Genomic DNA, 23,603 nt, shown 5'->3' with positions numbered 1-23,603 from the left:
TGTCAGGAAGTTATTGCGTAAAGTTACGAGGCGCCAAGTTCGTAACGTGATTTCCTAGCGAGACGAGAGCTTTTACGAAAGTCTCGACGATTGTGTTGGAGCGAGGGGTTGTTTTCATGGAAAAATGCACGAGTTCCATCGATCACTTAACGATAACTAATATTGTCCGAACGTCTCTTCCGGCATAGTGATCCTATCGTGCGGCAAAACACGAGAACACCGCCACTTTTGAATAATTATTACATCCGTAGCGGGGTAACGTAACGGTCTATCGCTTTCACTAAGAGATTCGTGTATAAACGTTGGGCGAGGTCAGTCTAGTACGTCGTCCATGATTGATCGGTATTAAATTTGTATTTGTGTTCCACCGCGGGCAAACTAGATGATAATAGCTGTAAACATCTCAGCTTCTATCTTCGATCTGGATGTTGACCTTTCCCGCGATGTGAAACGTGGCTCCGCCGATTGTATGCTCGCTAGACACGATGTACAGGCTATTCGGAATATGTGTAGTGAAATATTAGATGCTTCAGACTCGTTGCATTCGAAACGAAGAATAATAATCACGAACCACTCGTGATTGGACCATTCAAAAAGCGATTTTTTTTTTTGAGTCACTTAAGCAATGGGATTAGCCATGACTTTGATAAGTTCGATGTCATCGTTGATTTTAATAATGCCAATAACTTTGAAGATCTCGATGGACTGACACAGCTATCGATTATCTACGAATCTACGTATATTGATAATTTTAATGATTTTAATGTAGTCCGTAATCAGTCAAGATAGGCACGTAATTGTCAGTGGATCGCGCCAGGCTCGGCTAAGTCTTTTAAGAGTCAAGATAAACGAATGCCGTATCGTTTCAGCGTAGGGACATCGTACGGTGAAGAAGCGCGCACGAGATTCGTATCTTTATTTATAATGTTATTAGAGTCGGCGTTCACACGAGTAACTGTACAGAGAGTCGTGGCACCGGCGATAAATTGAAACACTTCGTTCCTTAGTTGGCTTCTGTGTACATACATCGCGCGACGTTCCACCGTAAAGTATCAAGAGTCGCTTGGTATCTACTCGTTTGATTACAATCTTTGTTCCCCTCGTGGGATCAGCTACCACGCGACTACCTCTGTTTTCGGTGTAAGCTCCGTAAAATATAGGAGGGTGCGAGTCAGTTCTAACCTGAAATTTATTTAGCCTTCGATTGATAACGCCGCCATGGTGTGTGTATCCACTTTGTTCTCTTTCTTTCTTTCGTTTAACGCAACAATAAGGATTACGAGATCCCTCGTACGAGGGACCCTCGGGAAAATATTACAGATTTAATTTCAAGCGAATTAATGGCTGCTAATGAACGAAATGGAGGAGGAAACGCGAGGATACACATACCGGTAAAGGTCAGGCAATAAATACCGACTCATTAGCCGACAAGAAAGCGCAGCAGCCGCGAGAGACTCTCTTCGGTGAACGGAACGAGCGTTTGTGTCTCCGCGTTTCCCGCTTCCGGTTGCTCGTATTTTTCGTCGTTAACGCGGTTCGTTACTCTTGTCCCCCCTTCTTATCTCCATTTTTCTTACTTTTTTGTCTACTCTTTAAAGCATCTAATCCGTTCCGTCTTTCACGTCGCGCGATCCACGTCGTCGCACTAAATCAATCAGATGATAAACAGTGATAGCATATCGGAACAATGTACAATAGAGGTTTCTCGCCTATTGTTACGAATTATCGGCACTGATCGTTCGTTTCTTTAATAAGCACGCCTTTTGTTTAACGCGTATCGCGTGGCCCTGCCTTTCTTCCCTTCTCTCTCACCCTTTTACGCTCTCTCCCTCTCTCTCTCTCCCTCTTTCTCTCTTTCTCCACGTGTTTCGATACGCTTTCCGCAAATACGGAAACAGACTGAAATGGAACTCGTAGAAATTCTTCCTGCTTGTCGCTGATACCGCGGTGCAACAACGCGACGATACAATGAATGGCGAACCACGGTTATGGTAAGATTTATCGCGGCCAGGAAGAGTTTACCTACATAATTATTTATCCGGTTCGATAGGAGGTTTCGATAAATGGCACAAGTCTTTGTTAGACGCGAAAAAATACACGCCTCTCGTCGTCTGGCCAATTAATATTCGATAATAACGGTGGTTGTTAATTGATCGGGGGTGAAGCGTGCAATTACGCTACGATTATAGCGCGAGGACGACACGCGATGTGTTGGCTGTTGATCGAGTCGATTATCGATCGTTCCTTTACAAATATACCTGGAGATAAGGGTAAAATTGTAATTGAGCGCTCAAAACGCGTACGAAACTTTCACCTTCGCGATCTGGCTGCTGATCGTGAATCGTGTAAGTCGATAACGATCGTTGGTTGGGTAATTTTAGTGGAATGCGTTCCGGTAAACAATGGTTGAATCAAATGGTTAGTCTCGGTTTTATAAGACTGACGGAGAATGATGGTTCACTGGCATTGGAACTGAACTATTTTATTTTTAGAATTTAGGAAAAATGTGCTGTTGAATTGTTCAGATATGGTCCTCTTTTACGGAATCTGAAGTCTGTAGGAAGTATATTTTCAGATTGTTTCGTTCCTAATACCAGCTTTATTTATTGTTTGCGAAATGGTGTTTAGATATTAACGCTGACTGTTATCGAGACTTAATTCATGCACATATAAAGATCAATCTACAATCATAAAATATTTCACGTAATCTGATTTCAAATAGAGATCTAATGGCAAATAGAGACCTAATGGAAAATAAATAGCGTAAAACCGAGTGATCTCAATTCAAGGAACGTATATAAGCGAAAGTGGAAATAACATTAACAAACTATGAATAACATTACGTAGCAACTATTGTTCCTTTCAAGTCGAGTAAAATAACTGGTTTCGCGTTAGTAAGTTGGTTTCGAGCTATTTGAATACAAGCGGCTTATAGTCGAGTGACCTGACTAACGAGGACGAGCATAGAAACTTGAAAGGATATTTCAACTTAAATGACAAGTTCACGCTGGTCAGATGGTTTCAAGTCGCTTGAATCCAGGTAACTTAACGTCTCATTCTGCTTATTCTAATTAATTACACATGAATTTATCTCTCTAAATTGTTACACTCTTATGAAGCGATATTCTTGTTATAAATTTAAAGAACGCTCGACGGACAACGAAAAGATTAACAGAAATAACTTTTTTTCATTAATCTGCATTCCAAATGAAGCATGTTCAGGACAAGAACGCTACAGGCTATCAAATTTTTTTCTTACGTAATCATCGAACGTAAGCTTAGCTGGACAGTTATAGCATCTGGTAACGACTGATTTATTCGACGTTCCTCGAATTTCTTCGTGTCACGCGCTTCTAATTAGATTCGCAATTACCCAGGTATTAATTCGAAAGCTCTTTAGATCGGGACGATATCTGGTGCTCGGTTAACCGCGCTCGCGTTCCCCGCAAGATCATCCTCGTTAGACGATTATTCGTTTAGTGGAGCGGATCCTGACTCGCCATCGATGAATTATGCATTTCCGTCGCATTGTTACGCGGCCAGTGGCATTTTAATCGAGAATTAGATTCCGATGTTACGATTCTTAGTATGAGTTTAATTTTCATTCCATCCGTTCCCACCTTCCAAGTTGAAAGAACTACGATGGCGATGACAAGATCGGATAATTATGATCGGTGGTGTGTGAATCGCATTCTTTCTTTATCTATCGTCTTACAATGCTTCTTGAATATTCGTTTCATATGGAAAAATGTTCGATGTTTTGTAAAAAAATTCTTAGATAAAGCGAACATAACGACTTATGTTTCCACGTGTTTAATCGTGAAGTGATATTACAATCAGCAAATTAAGCAAAATACTTATTATACTATTCTCTTATGATCTTTCTGATTTGTATACATCTGTTTATTTTCACTGTATCGCTTCGATTATAATCATCGATGTACAATACATGTAATTATACATGACAAGTTGTTAGGTAGTTGATGACAGTTCTAGAACTAAGGGGGAAATTATAACAACGTTTATATGGTCTAAAGTTCTTCGATCTAACAATAGGAGTTACAGATTAATAAACGATGTACGCTAAACGGGATAGGTCATTGTTATCGTTGAATGATTTCCTAGGTGCAATAGATCACGATTACCACGAAGCTACTTAGCATTCGAACATAGTACCGTCGATTTACTCTCTGAAAGGTTCGTATCATCGTATTCATATTTGAATCACGAACGATCATTATAAAGCGTGATCTCTATCTAGCATTTCGATGTGTACTTCCGTCTTCAAAAGGAAGAGCCCGAGGGTTTCTCAGAATAAACCGTTGCGATTAATCATCGCTGGTTAAACAATGACGTGCCTAATGTAACGAATTCCAAGTTCGTCGAGTCGAATTATACGATTCCTTTCTACCATTAATTCGAGAGCAACGCTTTAATCGCCACCTAAACCCGATCATGGCGCTTACGAGCCTGCGAACCGCTCTTTGATTCTCGCTTCATTCGCTGAAACAACGATTTTTCCCATTATTCCCTGCCTTGAGAAACTTCAGCCTGCCGCAAATCGTATCTCTCATACCGATCTGCGACTCGGTCGCTGGAAAAATGTTCCAGGTAAATCGTGTTGCATTTTCTCGATGCAGTGGAAACTTCGTGACATGAAACTAGTCTACTTCTGTTTTCTACAGCGAAGTTGAAACTAGAGATATATACTGGATCACGAAACTATTTGAACGCTTACCATAGAAAACTTGTACATATTATATAAAATATTTTGAAACATTTAGTAAACCTCGATATTTACTGGGACCGAGACACGAGACCTTAATTTTTTATTACATGTATGCCTGCGAGAAATATCCTCCGACTTGTACGTACATTTTCAGATTGGTCTCAAGTTTCAGCAATATAGTCATGAAATTTCAGAATGTTTTATACAAAAATCACGCGTCACAGTTTTCGAAGATGGGTACTAAAATAGTTTCGCGAGCTATTGTATTGTACTATAAATCCCAGTCAATTTTACAATTTTCAAGATACCTTTAATTAACTCTTCAAAGTTCTTCGAGCAACACGGAAACGCTTATCAGTTGTTTTTGTTGCAAAGGATAATTAACTTCTTTGCTGGCGCGGAGAGAACCAGCCAAGCTATCGATCGAATTACAAAAACGTTGATAAAATTTTATAATGAAATTTATCGGTCGCGTATTTTCTTCTCACCTGGCGTGCGCATCATTGTGCCTCTTAAATCAGCCGGAAAGAAGACGAGCCGTGGTAAGAGAGTACGCGTTACGTTGGCTGACGCGAATCAATTGCGAAAGAAGCTTCCTCGCCTCATTAAGATCCTCGACGCAATCAAACGTGCGCGCGACCGCCCAGCCACAATAGCACGTGCAAACGAACGCTCCATGTTGCCAATGGAAGTCGCTTCGAGAACTCTCTACTATGGCGAACAATGTTTTTCTACAGTGTTTTTATCCTCCGTGTACGGGGAATCAATAGATGATCGAACTAAAGTCGTTACGATTAAATCGGATTAAAATAACGTTTGCATGTTCCCATGAACGAATCTTAGAGAGAACTTCAAATCTATGGATTGTTTGCAGCGTTGATTTAACGATGGATAGAGAGTAATTACTTAAATTCCTTGTTTCGTGCTAACCATTACGCGTTTGATTTTCAAATCCTTCAACGTATATTGAAATTTCCTTCGAGTCGTTTCCAAAGTTGTTTTATTTTACTTTTCGTTAGGACATGGAATATTCAAAGCATCTAAGGTTGTAGCGTTCCTAATCTGAAATCTTCGTACTCGAGAGCGAATTATATAAGCAAATTATAACGAGCCTCGTTTTTCACGCATCACGCTCATTGCTAATCGCGTGCTATTTTAATCCCTCGATGCATGATCTAACCATTTATTCGAAACGCGTTATCGAATCTATGTATGTAGAGTTTCTAACGTTAAACATCATATGTTGAGAAATTAAGTAAACGAAAGAAAGTGCATGTTCTTTCTTCCTGAAATTATAAAAAGATATCCGTGTTGAAAAGGCTAAGACATAAATTACGACGACTACACGATGAGTTAATCTAAGCGTAACTTTAAAGATGAGATTAGTAGTTCTGTTTGTAGATACGATCGTACTTAGTATCATTGCATCGGTCGAAGATCTCTTTCTAATAAGTCTCCGATTGAAATTTTGTTTGCCCACATGTCGATATCTCTGTCGATTCTGTTGTTGCAACGTTCGAAACGTGATTATATATGAGGATCGCTGACCAATTTTACAATCATCCTATATCATGACTTTGACATAACCTAACATCGAGTAAATTAAGCAATCAAAGAAGGCCCAACGAGGGATGAATCTAAAACGGTTCGTCGAACAAACTCTGGTATAAGAAAGAAGATTGAAGATGGTTGGAGCGGATGCCAGGATCGTATCATCGACGCCTGGTATCGATATTTCCTGCTCTCGCTGGATTGATCTACAGAGTGGAAAGATTAAAAGGAAGAAGAAAGGCTTGGTAGTTGAAGGCGGGCTCTCTTTCTCTTTGCTCTCGTATATTTAGAGCAACGAAGAAGTGGGATTCGCACTTAGAGCGTCTGACAATTTGATTGCTATCCGGCAGCGATATCGCAACATCGTCGAACCAGGACAGTCGAGTACACCGGCGATTTATCTTGATTTACACGTGATCGTGATGCCGGTTACCCCGTAATTGAATCATAGCGCTTCGGCTCGGCCGTGCACATTCTTTACCAAGAGCGAGTCGACTCGTGGCGATTCCCGGTCGCGATTCATCGCTCACGCGCCCTCCCCTCTTACGCCTGTAATTTGCGGTTTTGGAGACAAGACGTACTGCTGAACTCGTTTCCCGAGCAAGCACACGTTCTTACGTGAATATGGGTTAACCGAACGATGACACGTTATTTTTGTCAGAAAGTTTCGAGTTGCTGGTGTTTAGAATTGTCGGGTAAAAATTAGCAATTGACGGTTAACGAATATACTAGGTGCGAGACTTAAAAGCGAGTCATCCTACGCGGTCTCGCCTCGGCCCACGTTGTCCCACGAGTGTAACGCGAACCAATAATCGTGAGAACAATCAATTATTGTATTTATTAGGTAAGAAGAATAAGAATAGGGAAATCTTAATCTTTCTATTATTAAACCTTAATAATATACGATAATATGCAATGCCTATTTAAAGTCGATATTACAAGAGTAAGCGAGTAAAAAAATTTTTTTTTTCTGTACACACGTTACAAAGGTTCGCGGGTGAGAACGAGGTCGCGCGTTGTCTCGAATGTTTTTGTATCGCATAGAAAGTGACATTTTTGCGAGGTTAAATTCACTGGTAAAAATCGTTTGCCCGTTATATTTAGCAATTTTCACGATCAATCGTGATTCAGTGATCGATGCGAGAAATTGGATTTTTAATTGACGACGAACCCGTGATTTTGCACAGGGGAAATTGGAAAAGACGAGCTAATAGTACATGGTACGCCCGATTTGCATACAAATTTGCAATGACTTTCTCATTAGCGGTGATATTCGAGGGTCCCTTGTTGATCTATCACGATCCCGACTGCATTGTTGATGAAACGCGGAAGAGGTTCCCTTGGTGCTAACTTCTCCTGATAGATGGCGCCAGTCTATCCACCCATCAAACTTGCATATCGCGATTTTTTGCCCATTCTCCCGCTATATCCGTGCCGAATAACGGTGATCGAACTTTGTCGCACTTTCCAGCCACGATTAATAATTTGGAATTTTTAATATCGGTGACACAGTTTCGTTTTTACTTAAAGGAGTCTGTGATGGTACCACGATTGTGCTCTTCGAGTTTCACAGATTAAGTACCTTGCAATTGCAGTACCGTGTCTTCGTCTTCAGAAAAATCGATTTTCTTATTGTCCTTGCCTTTAAAAATTGGAATTATAGAATTTCACAGTAATGTTTGATCGATTACACGGACAAAGGAATTTTAAGAAAGTAACGAAAGGCATTGATTATTTTCTTTCGATAGTTGAAAATTTTTAATTACATAATTGAAATTTCGTTGTTAATTAGAATTAGTACGATGCCATATAATTCCTGGAACATCGTATCTCTGGATTTTTTCACCAGAGGAAAAAGGTACAATTAGAAACCCATTTATCTAAATTGTATGGATAAAACAAAACGTGAATCGAATAACAAAACCGCGAAAGGTTTCTCTTCCGTGACGAGTTCGAAAAATATCAGGTTCAATCTGTATTCTGCGTGAAATTCATCTGTAAAATTGATCATCGACGAAATGTATGAACCGTCAGCGTGGTTTCGTTACGAGGATCTCTATCGTAAGATTTATCGTTGAAAATCATAATCGTATAATATTAAAGGATCCCCGGTGGAAGTGAAAACAGATGAAGTTTCGTCCCGTGATATGTAGGATTTTCACTTCGTCGGCCGCGAACGATCACGCGAAGCAATTCGCGTGAGATGAAAGTACGCGAGGAACGAGTGGCCGCGGTGGATTTGCAAGATAAGCGCGGCGAACGAGCCACCCGATAAATTTCGCTCGGCTTTGTTGGACAACGAGGTCTCGACGTTTAAAATGAAAAAAAGAAGAAGAAAAAAAAAAAAAACGAAGGAGGAGTAAAAAGGTGATGCTGTTAGGAGAATCGAATACGTTTATACCGTTCTCCGTTTGACTGTGAATGTTTACGACTTCATAAAACGTTTAAAAATGTAAAAATGAAGAAAATTCGTGTGACATAAAATTGCTTTTTTCTTTATCCAATTAGAGGAAGATAATTATGTACGTATTTTCATTACATTGTTTTAATTGTATGTTTCGACGAACGTAAGAGATCAACGTCAGATTTCGGTCGGAAGTTCTCTGCGAATTAATCTCCATTGTTGCAACGCGATTCGGAGCAAGTTGCCGGAATAGCTTTCGAGAGCACGAATGGGACCGGTGCACGCGATTCTACGTAGAAATTAAATTCGACGTTGCGATTGAAATAAGAATTAACTGTTATGATTCCCGGAGAACAGACGTGACTGGAGGCAGTCACGACGCTCTTTTAACTTCGATACCTGGGGCTTCTCTCGGGACTTCCGAGTTTGGGGAATGAATTGGAACTCGGATTATTGGATGGGAATGATCAGAGAAGAATTTTTGCTTGTAATTCAAAGTTTTTTTTTTTTTGGATCGTCCAAAAATAAATAGGGAAATAGCGAGTATAACTATATATACATAACATATTAAATAATTAAATGCAAGTACGTATTAAAATTAAACCATCGGTTCACAATTCGTATCGTATAATATCGTATACCTGACAATATTTATCTTACAGCATTCTTGAGTATTCTTGTAATTATTTTTGTCTCGTGTATAATTGTTGGAATACAACGATATTACACGCATAGGCACAAATACTCTTACACAGACACCACACAGGCATTTGAACAGGACACTTACACAGGCCATACTCGTTACTGTATAAAGAGTGGGGTTCAAAATATTTAAGGGATCATGGGTCACTACCTACGTCTAATCTGAGAGTGACTGGCCAACTGTCAACAATCCATAAATTCTTGCATACTTTGTTAATTATACCATATCACTCGCTTATATACATTTGGTTCTGTAGTTCTGTTTAATAAATATCACCGAATATTATTTTAACATAAACGTTGTGTCTTCCACGGATTATTAATCTTAACTTTAAGATTAAATTCTTAAAAGCTTTCCGATTTTAAAGAAACAATGCCTACCTTTAAACATCTACAATTTACCTATCATGCAACGATGGAGATTTCGCGACGAAGATTGACGACCACGGTACGACTCGATAGCGGATGAAAGAGTCATTCGATTGATCGAGTACTGGATGACGGGACGAAAGAGACGATCCAAAGAGAGGCGACCTCTCGGTATCTTGCCTTCGCGAATCAACAAAGAAGATGACTGCGACGACATTAAAGACCGTGATTTCATAGTCACGCGAGCAGTCACGAGTGGAAGAGTCGTAACCTCTGTGTTCGCCGATGACAATCGTCGCTTTAAATCCGACAAAACGTATTTTCCTCGCCGATATACAAGCCAGATATAACCAGGCACGGTGAACGTACAATGCGCCATTAAACCGTAAAATTCCCGTCGACATTGATAAATAATTTCGTAGCCTTTCCTCGATGCTTCATGCCGTGGGAAAGCGCATTACACCGATTCTCTTTACGTCCATTTCTATGCTTCCTCCGCTTTTCCATCGCGCTTGGTTACTTTGCCACGAATTTGCGAAATTACTTCGTTTTACAAATTGGAAGCTGCGAAAGTGTCAAGGTTTTTTATCATCGTGCAAATTGATTTTCAATAGAGGAAGTTGCCCGCAGTAATTATCGAATTTACTTTTGTACACTCGCTTTCTTCCTTTTCTCGTTCCACTGAAACGAAAACGGATATAAAAGGAATGTTTTAAGTCAACGCTCGAGGACAATTTGGAACATTTAAATTAATATTGACACATGGTATTAAAATAGACGAAGCGATAAGGGAAAAAATAATAGTATACGTCTTCAAAAAATTTCCCGGAGCACACACAAACATTAAAACATTAAAATACATTAAGTAATGAAAAAAAAAAAAGAGCAGAAAATATCAAATTGCCAATCTCTGTGCGTGAAGCCAAATCATTTTGGGTCTAAATACACTCAAAGCAATTCCAAAAACTACCCTAAACTCACTCGTCATTAAAAAATTCTTCTCGTTCCGCCAACAAATCACTCAACGCGCGCGACAGACACACACCGCGTAAACTACCCATAATAAATCTCGACGGTAGACCTTTACCGTAGCACGTTACTTTCATTGAGCTAGTAGCTGGCGTAGAGTCGATGGCAGAGAGAGGACGGTGTTCGATTATCCCCGCGTTGACGGGAGGACCGCGTTCATCACGCATGCCCGTGTAGCGCGCAGAGCCCCGGCACGTCGACGTCGGCTCCGTGGAAACGGCAGATATTTTGACAGTACGCCGCCCTGCATCCTCCGCTCGGTGCCACCCTCGTTGTCACTCCTCTTTCGCGCCCCACCGAACTTTCCGATTCTTCATCTCGTGAAAAAGACAAGGAACTTCCGGTGCAAAGGTTCGAAAGATAGGAGTTTGTGCCGATGGCGTTGTACCAGAGCGCCACTTTCGGAACCAGGTCAGTCGATAGACGTCGAGGCGAGATTCGCGAGAGTGTTGGTGCGCTCGTGTGCTCGTAGAATGAATGTTCTGGTGGCCTCCAGGGGCGGAGGAGGGCCCAGAGATTTACGTCGATCGGCGAAGAAAAGTCGTGTCACGAGACAACGTGTCGTAGAGGTTTGGTCGTCGGCGAGGAATGGAAAGATGGCACGCGAGCTCGTCGACTACACGAGCGATGCGAGGGTGCGGGAATCGTCGCGTTGATCATTCCGCCGCCGCGTTCATCGATCGCCCGCGATAAAAGCCGAATACCGGTGTCACGGTGCTCGAGGCGTGTGAAACAGTGACAAAAACAGCGAGGTGGCCCTCGATGCGTCCTTCGTACGTCTTAATTATGTTTCGAATGTGTCGTGTTTAAGTAACGTGATGAATGCTTCGTTATGAATACCACGTCCGGTGGTGGGATTCTCGCGATTCTTCATCGTGAAGGGGTGACGTGTAAACGCTGTCGGTCGAACGTCTTGCAGAGGATCGGTGAAACGATATTATTAACGAAACAGGAGAAGGGGGATGATACTCGAGGGAAAAAATGATGCCCTTAACGCTTAAGTCTGTTAGAAGACTGTTTCGTGCATCGTTGATTCGTTGATGGTCAGTGGTGAACGAAAGAAAGAAAAAGACAAGGCGGAGGGAGAAGAAAGGAGCGAGAGTATAAGAAAAGGAAAAATCAGTAGACCTTGGCGGCGAATCTCTCGGCGTTAAACCGTTCTCTCGAGCGGGTCTGGACGGATCCCGCGTTGTTCGCGTGTATTCCAAGTGGGCGGATGCCGCTGTCCATACCAAGGACACGTATCCTCGGGCGCGAGACCGCAGAACAATGAGGATTTCAACGTGGAGGCTCGCGAGGATGCCGTGTCGGGAATGCAGAGTCCATAGCGTCTCGTGTCGGTCGTGTCTTCCCTCGTCGTCGGCGTCGTCGTTCCCGTCAACGAGACGCGTCAACCAAACCTAGCTTGGTCTTCGTTCCACGACGACGAAGAAGGACGAGACGACCACGAGGACGCTGTCTTGTGTGTACTCGTGTTGTGTGTGCGTGTATGCCCCGTGTGTTGCAGCGGCGTGGGAATAAATCGACCACCTAAGCCAGGGTGACACGAGCGTAGAGGTACGAAGAAAGGAAGAAAGGAAGAGAGAAAGAGAGTGAGAGAGAGAGAGAAAGAGAGAGAGAAAGACAGAGAACGAAGACGAAAGGAGTCGCGGGAGGACGAAGCACGATAAAAGAGAGGCTAACGAGGCGAACAGGATGAGTCACTTCGACTGGAAGCTGCTGCGCCGGAAGAAGGTACACACACAGCCTGTCTTCGCGACGCGAACACACTTTCCGTGTGCTCCTATTCCGAACTCTTGACCCCTCGCATGCTCCGTCACCGTTACTCGACTTATCGACCCGTGGAAAAATTAGCACGGGGGTGGATCCTGTACGAACGATGGGACGATGCGAGTAGCGGCCAGGTAAATGGATGATGCCCATAATAAAGGCGTTGCTCCGACCGTTACCATCCATTTGTCAATGGTCGCGACCAAGTCGTTGACGTAGTCCGCCTCGTCCGTTGTCGTTCTGGTTTCCCCCTCTGCTACAGGAGATGGAGATAGCGCTACTGACAGATGGACGATCCTGCTGCAATTTCCTGTAAATGCCATTTTATCGATGGGTCGGTGAACGGAACCATGAAATTGCGACTTTTTCGGCCAGTATTTCGACGAGGGAAGGTCCGCAGTGGATTTAGGGTGGAGGGTTAATCGGAGCTCGATAATTAACGAAGAACTCGCTTCCTGTTCTTCGAATGGGATCCCTTTTTCCCATGTTTTCTCTACTATCTGTGTTTCTTCATCAAATACAGAAACCAGGAATAAGGAAACATCTAAAGCGTCGATTGCAACTTGTTTTGGAAGCTTGAAAAAATAGTCTCTGGAGTTATTTAAGGGTTGGCAGGACAATGCTTTCTGTCTATTGACTTTGCTCTACAATTTATATTTTCGCTCTTCTTTCTTAAACACGGAAATCACGATTAAGCAAACATGTCCTAAACCGTCGCATCCTCTAGAAAGTAGTTATATGCACAGCTATAAGACTATTTAGCGATGTAGGTACCACTTGGCCCAGTTACTTCTCAGTTTTGCTACGCTGTTTGTACACGTTCTTCAACGTTGTAATTCAAGGTTCTTCCGTGCAACTGAAGTCGGTACTTTCATCGAGGCATTGCTGGCTGTAGGGTTCTGCGAGGACAACCAGAGTTAATGGGAATTTCGAGTCAACCGCGTGAACCAGAGCGATCGTGCGCGAGGAACGGAGGCGTGCTTTCTCCGTCGACGGTCGATACCAGAACAAACCGTAGAAAAACCGATGCTTCCGAGGAATCTTGGTTAATTAATACCGAATTACCGCTGGTGGCGCTCCTTTCAGCCTATCCACGTAAATCTAATATACCCAGTCTCGCGGCGTGTACTGTGTCTTCCCTAGAGCTTCCATTCTCTTCGGGTCTTAGAGTTTCTCCCGAATTCACCATTTGTTCCATAGAGGAGCATAGTTCGATCCATTGATTTTCGATTATCGATTTAGAAGTTAAGTAACCGGTGTGCGCCTGATCGAATGACGAGCTTGTAAATCAAGACTTTCCTAAACAATAATTTTCTAAGTAATAACATTAACGAATTGACAATTGAGAAATTATAGATTACACACTTCTCTTTTATGATTTTATATCGAGTAGGATAATCGAATAACTCGTAAGTGAACGATCGTTTCGCTATCAAATTTGTTGTAACGTAATATAAGAGCATCTGTTGGTGCTAATAATTTGCAACGTGAGACAGGATTATCGTTGATACGTTGCGCATATCGTGAGGCGTACACGTGCGCGCAGGCACGATCAACGGAGGGACATCTTTCGATCGATCGAGATGTTTCACGTGGATAAGGCGGGCCACAACTCGCGAGTTAGGTATCGTATCGTGTTGAAAAACTGACAAGAAAAGTTATATGGAATGATAGGAGGAGCGGGATAGCGTGGCGTGCCTCCAATAATAATCGGCCTGCCGTACAACGTATTATGAAACGCCTTCGTAAATATCATCGAAACAGCCCTATTAGCAAAGTAATGCAAACTTTCCTGCATGAAATTATTGCTCGACACCACCTGGTGAAAGCTACTTACAGCTTAATTCATTTACCTTTGTCAATTATCGCGCAGATGTGCGCCCAAGTTCCGCCATCTCCACGAAAGTACGTACGGCTTTCGAGAACATATGGTGCTTGTGTTATGACGATGATCGGCGGACGATGTAGTTTGATAACGCCTGATGATTTACAATGGCTACGAAAAGTATCGACACATGGCCTTATTTTGAGAAACAAATTCAAAGGTGAAATTTTGTGTAAATCTTTGATGACTCAAGTTGCGCTCAGAGAGTTAGATATTTTCGTTCCTCTTTTTCTCTCTCTCTCTATTTCTCTCTCTTTCTAAATCTATTGTATTAAATTTCTGCGGTTTGACGTTGCACGTTGTTCGTTTCACTTGGAGGTTTCTCTATCGAAACAACGTACCGTGGAAAAAGTAGCCTACGCAAGGAGCAATAAATCGAATCGCGTCTCTGCTCGCGAGCCCTGCGAATCTGAGTAGTGAGAGGACATTATCGCGGCAGCTAAACGATTCCCACGCTCGCAGCCTATCACCTTCTTCATTTTTCGTTTCACCAAGTCCCTGCTTTGTCCTCTGGACACGTCACTTCTAAGTATTCCTGCCATCGATCAAACATGCTTTCATGGAAACTTTGTCTTTTGCAACTTTATTCGAGTACTCTATGTTGCTGCTTAACTTCAGCTCTACTTCATCGAAAATTTTGTTCCCTGTTCCACTGAGCGTTTCAATCACAAAAAATTGGGCAACAGCGTTTCTTTCTCAAAAATGACGAACAAGATATTTTTATTGTCTCGATTATTTAAAGATTCATATATATTCTCAACAGAGACGTTTGTACAGTTACAGTACGCTATAATAATTTCTCGTGCTCGTCGTCGAAAGCATCCTTTCTTTCTGCAATTGCGGCAACGAAACGATATCTCTTCCTTTTTGTTGCCTCGGATCATCGTGTTTCCGGTAAAATAGTTGCGCAGAATACGAGCCGCGGTTATTACATAAACCGTTGTTCCTGTGGCGTAGATTCGATGGTATCGACACGCGGTTTCTCGTAATGGAAAGAGTTTTAAAACGTTTCGGTATTCAAACCGCGACGAGCACGGGATCGTGCTGGGAAACACGAACAGCGGACAAATGGAACTAAGCGTTCCTTTACGTGCAAGTTGTGAAATATGGAGTCGTCGTTGCGCGTCTTTATCCTTAAACTTTGATTCTATCCCTTTCAAATCTAAGATAAATTAGCTTTAACTAAATGTACAATTTTAGAAAGATCTTCCACATTTGGAAAATGGCAATTATAATTTTTAATTCTTGAGAGAAATACAAGTACCAAGTAAATTTAATTTAAAATAATTTTAACTTCTACTTCTATTTAACGTCACGTTGCGAAGAAAAATATCGACGAAGTAAATTTAGTTAAGTACTTGAAACCGCTAGACCGTAAAATTGCCACTTTGAACTTTCGACAACTCGCAATTTCACCGGAACCGAGGAAACGCCGGTAAAGAAAAAAGGGTAGCAATACCTTTAGCTCGTTATTTCTGTCATTCACAGTTCACGCTATATTTTAACGTACCGATAGTCTCGTCGTTCGGTCAGAAACGTCACGTACGACATACTTGTACGCAAACTGGGCGATCGATCGGTCCGGTTTTCGTGATACATCGCACTGATGAAAATCGAATATCGCGTGCGAAACTGTGAACGGAATTTTCCATGACTTTTCGTGACTGTGTCGTTTGCATAGCGTTAAAGTAGGCCAACAGAAGCGTGCATTGGCTAGCTAGAGGGTAGAAGGAGGGTCGATGCAGTTATAAATCAATAATCGCGTCTGCCGTCGTCTATTTAAGTTTCGTCGGGCACATTTGCACCAGGAATAGCCTCGTGTTGCCGGGGTTAATGATATACGTGTATCGATCACTTTTTTCATACTATGTTTTTAAATTATCTAGAAATATTTGGTTTTTCATTTTATAATACGTTATAGTGTTACGTAACGATTATGGGCATGTAAAGCTAGAGGAAACAAATTATTTGCGCTGGGAAATATAGACATGAGATTTTTTCAACCTTATGTTAGTTGCTGGTTAGAAGAGAGTGGTTTTACATAAAATTGTTGTAAAGGTTAACAATCTTGCAGGTTCGAAGATATAAAAATCCAAAGACAGATGGTACGTTCATAAAATTTTGTAAAGAAAGAGCAACAATCAAACGATCGATATCTTTCAAGTGCTCGAACACATTTGTTTAATCCAAAAATCAAACGAGAAGAGCGTCGCTTAATTAGGATTGACAGTACATAGAATTTCAAAGCTACTCTCCTATAAAAAAAATGCAAAATGTGGCTTACGCCTTTTCCTCTGTGGTTTTCATTCGTAAATAATAGCGGATAAGTAGACGTATAAGTAACGCGGACAGTCTACGGTATAAGCGTAGTATCAGTACATGATCGGACTAAGCAATGTTTATAGTGTTAGCAAAATAGTTGAAAGTTGGCAACGTTAGACCACATGTACGAGACTTGTATGTTTACAGTTACGTTGCTATTTAGAATAGAGTTTGATATAGACGTTTATGTGCTTCTTGCTATTCTCCTGATAAGCCAGATAGGCGGATGACCTTTCCTGTGAAATCAAGTACAAGGCAGCTTTTGTTAGAGGTACTGTATGCCCATGTTTCTTCTTACGGTTTTACGATTCCTCCTCCCATTTGGAATAGGTAAATAGCTAAGTTTGAGATAAGATCAAGTAGGATAACTGTCCTGAAAACACTTCTCAGACTTTATCTTTACATTACTATACGCTTTGCATAACCTTTACCTAACTGGATCAAACAATAATTCGTAAATGGAACTTCTTCTTTATAATAGGTACATATTCCAGTGATATAAAATTATCACCGATTTTGCAGTTCTCCATATTTTCCAAAACATTATATTCGTATTTACAGGCTGTGTTATGCGAAGATAAATCGAAAGAAAGGGAGAACGGTAAAGTCTTTTCCTTCGTAGCCTCGTTTCCAAAGTTGAAATCTGAAAGATATCACGATTTATCGAATTCAATTTTCTCGAAAACGAAACCTTAAACGGGAAAATATTATTCTACTTTTTCCACTTACTTTTATCTATAAAACAACCCTCTGTCCAGTTGTAACACAGCGTACGTTCTGGTTCATGCTTCACAGTTAACGAAAGACATTTTCGTGCTAAACTGTATCGAGCATCGGTCCTTGACACAAGAAAAGTCAATTTACTTGTTCGATCGTAATAGTTGCGGCGTGCGCGAATCGAAATTATTTTAATGAACATCCCTGTTGCGCTTTTCTATGTGTTCGCGACATATTTGTCACGGTATACCGATTCTCGCGGCAGCGGGAGTTTAATAACTTTGGAAAAACGGCAGGAGCGCGTCCAATCTTCGCGCAGATGTATATACGTGAAGGCTCTTGGTAAATTCCCGGGTTTTACGAGCCTCGGCAAATACAGCAGGGAGACGCGGCAATCCGCTTGGTCTAATGGTATTGTCAATACATTTTTTACGAGCTACTACGCCCACTTTTATGAGAACAAATAGCACCGGTGGTACACGCGATCCCTCGATGCTTGTCCTCTTATATGTTTGATTTTTCTCGGTAATCGTGGACACGTCGATCGTTTGTCTATTTTGAAAATGCCAGAGAAAGCTGCGTTCCGCTAACCACCCTGGGAACTGGTCTGCTCAAATCGTAAATTTACAGACGAACGTTTGAACAGAATGTTTCGAGGAACTTGTTTCTTCGGGTGGAAGAATTGCTAGGTATTTTTACGTGGTGTTGATAAAACGTATTTTAGCTTCTTTAAAATCTCATCTTATTACGATACTCAAATTTTTATGTGCCGATGCAAGTTTCATTCAAAAAAGTACTAACAACGATTATTTCCCGAACTTGAAAGATTTTGTAACGACATAAAATCAAAAACGAAAGGAGAAAGATCGAAAGGAAGCGAGAACACGAAGCTTACTTCGACAATTTCTGAAAGTAAACTTTCCATTTATTCTTACGATCGAAAAGAATCACGATCTGGGTATAAACTCAAAGAGAGTCATCTCTCTACCTCAGAAGTTGCCAGATCTAAGAATTCCATTCCGAGACTCGGCATTCTATTTACTTTTGAAGACTCGATACGGCGTGATTTTAACAGCGTAACATCTTTCGAAGGGGAAAAGCAAGTTGTTGAACGGGAGCTCCACCCTCTCCGCAGGGAAGATAGACCAGAGATGCCGTTGACAAGCGATATATTTCACGATTTTCCACCTGCCGCGTGGTCGATAAAGTATCTTATTATAAAGCACGACACGACGCGTTTCCCTCGGCGATGCTGCGTCTACGAGTGCACGAGGATCGAGGATAGTGCCTCTGTCGGTTGCCTATCGCGTCTGCGGGTGGGGCTGAAATCGATTCTGCACCCCCGGTTACCCCCTTGCAGCGGCTGTTGGCCCGCTGAGTCGCTTCGAGGACTGGCAACCCCGTAGCAAAAAGCTCTTTCACCCTCGATGCTGTGCTGCTTTGTGGATCTCAACCCCTTCTGGCTATTTTCTTCGTCCCGCCATGCTCCCCAGCCTCTCCTTGCCCTTGGACCGCACAGGCCAACTCTCTCTCTCTCTCTCTTTCTCTATCCATCTATCTATCTATCTATCTATCTATCTATCTATCTCTTTCCTCTTTCATCGAGTAGACACAACTTCCGCCCTCGTGAATCCGCCTGTACGCGCGGTGTCGGATGTTTGGGAAACTGGCCTGTCGCGTTCATCGTACGAGAGGGTGTTTTATTTCCGCGTTTCTCTTTTATTTTTTTATACAGAGGGTTACTACCTGTTTCCTGTTTTTTTATTCTCCTCTGGTTGGAGCGGTTGCTTTTTGCTTAAAATGTCTTTTCTTTTTCGGCGACGTAGAAAGATGGCTTGGGTTTATGCGGCGAGAAATTTATTGCCTGTAAAATTCACCTGGGAATATTTGGTAGAATAGGCCGAAGGGATTGAACGAGGGAGAGTAGAATTGGTTGGGTTAGACGGCGTTGACAATGGGTGTGATTATAGAATAGTAAATTACAGGCTTGATGATTATCGTGGAATAATGGTACGTGTGATGGCTAGTACACACTTTGTACTGCAGTATATTAATTTATATAAGACGAATGATATATGTATGCATAGTAGCGTTTAAATCATTTGCTTCTGTATTACATTATTTTGAGTCGAATCGACCAGTCATATTCAGTTGAGAACTTAGTATCGCAAAATTCTAGATGAGAAATTTGATGTCAAATTAGTATAATGCAGTACACGTAATCGCTAATGCTGATTCGCGTAGGTGTAAATAACTCAAACGTACACCAGCGTCGATTTCGTAGGAAAGTAAATCAGGTTCGTAGTCACGATTTATTCGATTCTACGTATTATGGTGATCACGTAGACTCGTTACTACCGTAACGTGCACGATGACCAGTACGTGGTTCGTGAATGAAATTTCGCTCGGCTCGCGGCGAGTTATAATGGAAACTTTATTGGACGAGAGCCAAACTTCTCTTCTCTTTGCTCGTGTAGGATCGCGTACTACGGATAAACCTAAACGCGTTTGACAGACTCAATTTTCTTAGAGTAGCTTTCGAGTAATTGTACCATAATTTGAGAGGAAATCTCTTCGAATATCAAACAATCGCGCGTAAGAATTAAATGTATAGGAACTGGATATCGAGTGGTTTTCTACTAATTTTCTGACTGTTTCTTGAATCATATATATGGAATTGTATCATCGTTTTCTTTTTCTGGGAAGCGTGTATTTTTGAAAATACGATACGTTAGAATTATGACGGAAGAAACAAGAGTATGCAGGATTCGATTAAAAAATTCTACATTTGTAGATAACATTCGCTGCGTTTTAAAATATCTGTCTAACGAGTTCTCTATCTTTCTAGGATTAAAATATTTCGCTTCCTTATTGAAATACAAATCATCGAATATACTTCAATTTCTAGCAACACGGAATAACACACAGCATTCTGTCACATCTATTTAAAATCTATTCTTTCCTGCTCGCGAATGAAGCTCATCGTTGGAAAATATTCATGTACGAAAACCACGAGATAAGTTTCCCAATACTAATCGGTGCAGCGTCCTTTAAAAATCAGTCCACACGTTCCCTCATCGAAAAAACGTCGACTCCGATGCTCATCGAGCAAGAAGTTGATCGATGATGAAGCGTTATTAAAAAGTTTCGAAACCGCGAAATTAACGTAGAAGAAGATGAAACGAAAGTCCTGGCGACACACTGGCCACCCGCGCGGCCTGTTTTTTCTTAACCAAAATTTCTCTCTCGTAAAACGCGAACAGAGACGTCGATGTAGCTCGCGGTCATCCGTGTCTACCAGTGATTCTCTCTATATCTCGCCTTAGCTGACCCCGATTATATCTCAATAACCTTATTTCATGACGATCAACGACGCGGAGACGTGAATGGTCTTCTGGGTGAAATTTAAGCTTGAATTTCACGGGGTTTCACGCTCGAGTTACTCGAAAGCCTCGATACGGGGTCCGATCGCTGGGCATTAAAATCAACGCAGGCATAATTCCATCAAGAACCTTGTTGGCCGGTTAAAACGCGAAATGGTGTTAAACAGGCATACTAATTTGGTAATTTGCTTATTTCGATCGTTTGCGTGAACTAATTGTTGTTGATTATGCTATCCGTTTCGGGCGTTTTGGTTACGAGAATTGAAAGTGTAATTTCAGGGAAATACGATTGTAATTTTGTGAATTGAAATTTTACCGATGTCGAAAGTGGATCGATGGATTAGGACAAGTGAACTTGGATAATTCTGAATGAAATACATTTAGGTCAAGAATAAAATATATTAGAGCTCGATGTTTATGTATCGACTCTATGAGAATTCGGCACATGCAAATGTTTAGTCGAATTTCGCTTAAACTTCTGTTAAACTGTAGTCAAACAACAGTTAAAGCTTGTCTCGTTAATCGCATCTGTCTTTCCCATCTATCAAACGATTTAACTTGTCTTAGCAATTCTACTTTATGTCGCGAAGCTCATTCGCATATCTTAAAATCTTCTTTCTTACGTACGCCATACTAAAGATTCTATCCTTTAAACTACATAGACCACGTTTCCTTCTAATATGTCCACATTACCTTTCGAATTTTTTATTTCACCCAGATTTCTCGTCTCATCGTCACATAGTACTGATCATTAGTCACAGTTTAACAGTTTTAGAAGGGATTTAAATTAATGATGAGAAACGACAGGTATTTATATAGTAGGCACCCTACGATTTTTAAAAACGTGCATAGTAAAGTCGGATGACTGTGCAAGAATCCCGTGTTCTCTCAGTGAAGCGTAATTCTGATTAACGATCCTGCTTCGAGAAGCCTGTTTCACGCTTCTGGGTATTTACATTCCATCGGATCTGTCATTAAGCTAAGAGGGAAGCCAATTCGTAGAGTCAGGATCGAAATTCGAGGCCATATCACAAAATCATCGAATTTAATATTTTTTTTTAAACGTTTCGGTACACGTCTACATTTCGGTCGAGAAAGTTTCTCGTGAAAACCTTTTTCTTCCTCGTCGAATCTGTCCGTTCACCTATGTATTTAGTTTTGTAAACTAGTTCCGAGAGTTTCCTTTTGCAAACGCCTCCTAAGATTGCAATTTGCCTATTGACAATTTTACTTGTTACGCATTCCTTAACGACAGCTTGCTTTCTCTTTCGCTCAGAGGCAAAACGCATACCCCGCGTAAGACGTAAATCATACGAAATGTGAAAGAAAAGAGCTGGAACTAATTCGCAACGGTCGGGAAAGGATAATTCGAGGAAACGAAAGGATAGTTCCAATGACTGCTTCTACCAAATTAAGGGGGTGCTCTGCTACAAGGCGCCTTCTAAGGCATTTCTTTTACGAATAAATTATACAACCTTTTCCATCCACGTTTTCCGCGTGTACGTATATTTGCCTACGTTTTTTAAAGGGTAATCTTTTAAATATTTAGAATTAATCGTTGTTCTCGTTTCATATTTACGTCTGCAAAGATAAAACGAATCCAAGTAAGATCCATGTGCTTTTATTACATTTAACGTTTGTAGGAGAATCGAGTTAACAGGTTGAGATCAGAGGAAAATTTTCCTCGCTAACAAACAATCGTATCTTTTCGAATCAACGTTCCATTGTTAGAAAGACAGATCCACCACAGATCGATAGACGATCGAAACGACCTAAATACGATCGATCGTGAATTACGGAGACCCACGCGACAGAGCCGCGTGTTGGCTCGGCTGGTTCGCGAGGTGGGCTCGCCTCGAGTCCCGGAGGAGGTTTCTTCATACGTCGCAGGCTGCGCGTGATTTACGAACAAGTCGTCCGCGACGCTCCTCTCTGTTTCCTAACGCAATCCATTCCGCTTCAACGGCCTCTGGGCGACAGATAGGGTACCGATGTATAAATTACTCTCGGGCCAATTAACATTGTCGCCTAGCGAGTGGACGCCTCGCGAGGAACCGGACTTTGAGTTGCATCGCCATTGCATGCGGGGGTGGGCGAGCCAAGATTAATCGAGACCTTCTTCACTGGCTACGCGGTGTTATCTGGAAACTCTCTGGCTACTCCTAAGAACCCGTTCGACCCCGAGGAATTAATTTCGCCTGCAAATCGTTGTAGATCGCTCTGTTGACAGGCGTTTGCTTGGCTTTTTGTTGCTCATCCGTTGGACGTTAAGCTCGTCACACTCGGCTTACCGTTTCGAGGATCGTACTCGTAAGTCGACGGAGAAAAAGGTTTACAAGTAGACTTGTTAAAAGGGCAGACGTTCGATATACAGTATTATGGAGGCTCTTGGATTATAGACTATGAAGGAAGATTTTATACCTTCGCGCGGAAACTGAATGTACGTAGCGGAATACGTTTCTAAGTTTATCGAGCGATAAAGTGCATTATTTCGGGTTACGTCGTGTGTTAATCCGCAAGAAATTCCTTTACAATTTGGAAAGTCGTTGAATCGGATCTTGTTTATACCATGATTTAAATTTCGCAAATTGTCAGATTAGTTTGTTAGATTTAACAATGTTGCCAATCGTTTAATATTATTTACCATTTGGAGCGAGTGATGGACTTTCTTAATTTTCCGTACACATATAAAGTTACCATCTTTAGTAATCACAATAAAATCTTTGATCTCTTCCTAGTTTC

At 41.5% G+C, this 23,603-nt stretch overlaps 1 protein-coding gene across 4 annotated transcripts in view; it reads left to right on the top strand.

The window, feature by feature from the left end:
- LOC139994041 (uncharacterized) overlaps positions 1 to 23,603 on the top strand; it is a 303,249-nt gene that overhangs the window by 10,605 nt on the left and 269,041 nt on the right. Inside the window, exon 1 of one of the 4 annotated variants that reach the window (XM_072016343.1) lies at positions 11,058 to 12,518. The exons of the other annotated variants lie outside the window; for them this stretch is intronic. Within the exon in view, the coding sequence (XP_071872444.1) occupies positions 12,480 to 12,518 (39 nt within the window). The 5' untranslated portion in view covers positions 11,058 to 12,479. Of the gene's footprint in view, positions 1 to 11,057; positions 12,519 to 23,603 lie in introns of those variants that run through there. 4 annotated transcript variants of the gene reach the window in all.

The sequence above is a fragment of the Bombus fervidus genome, chromosome 2 (genome assembly GCF_041682495.2).
Source record: "Bombus fervidus isolate BK054 chromosome 2, iyBomFerv1, whole genome shotgun sequence".
Classification (NCBI taxonomy): Eukaryota; Metazoa; Arthropoda; class Insecta; order Hymenoptera; family Apidae; genus Bombus; species Bombus fervidus.
Note: the sequence above shows the minus strand (reverse complement) of the source record. Positions and strands in the feature narration are given on the sequence as shown.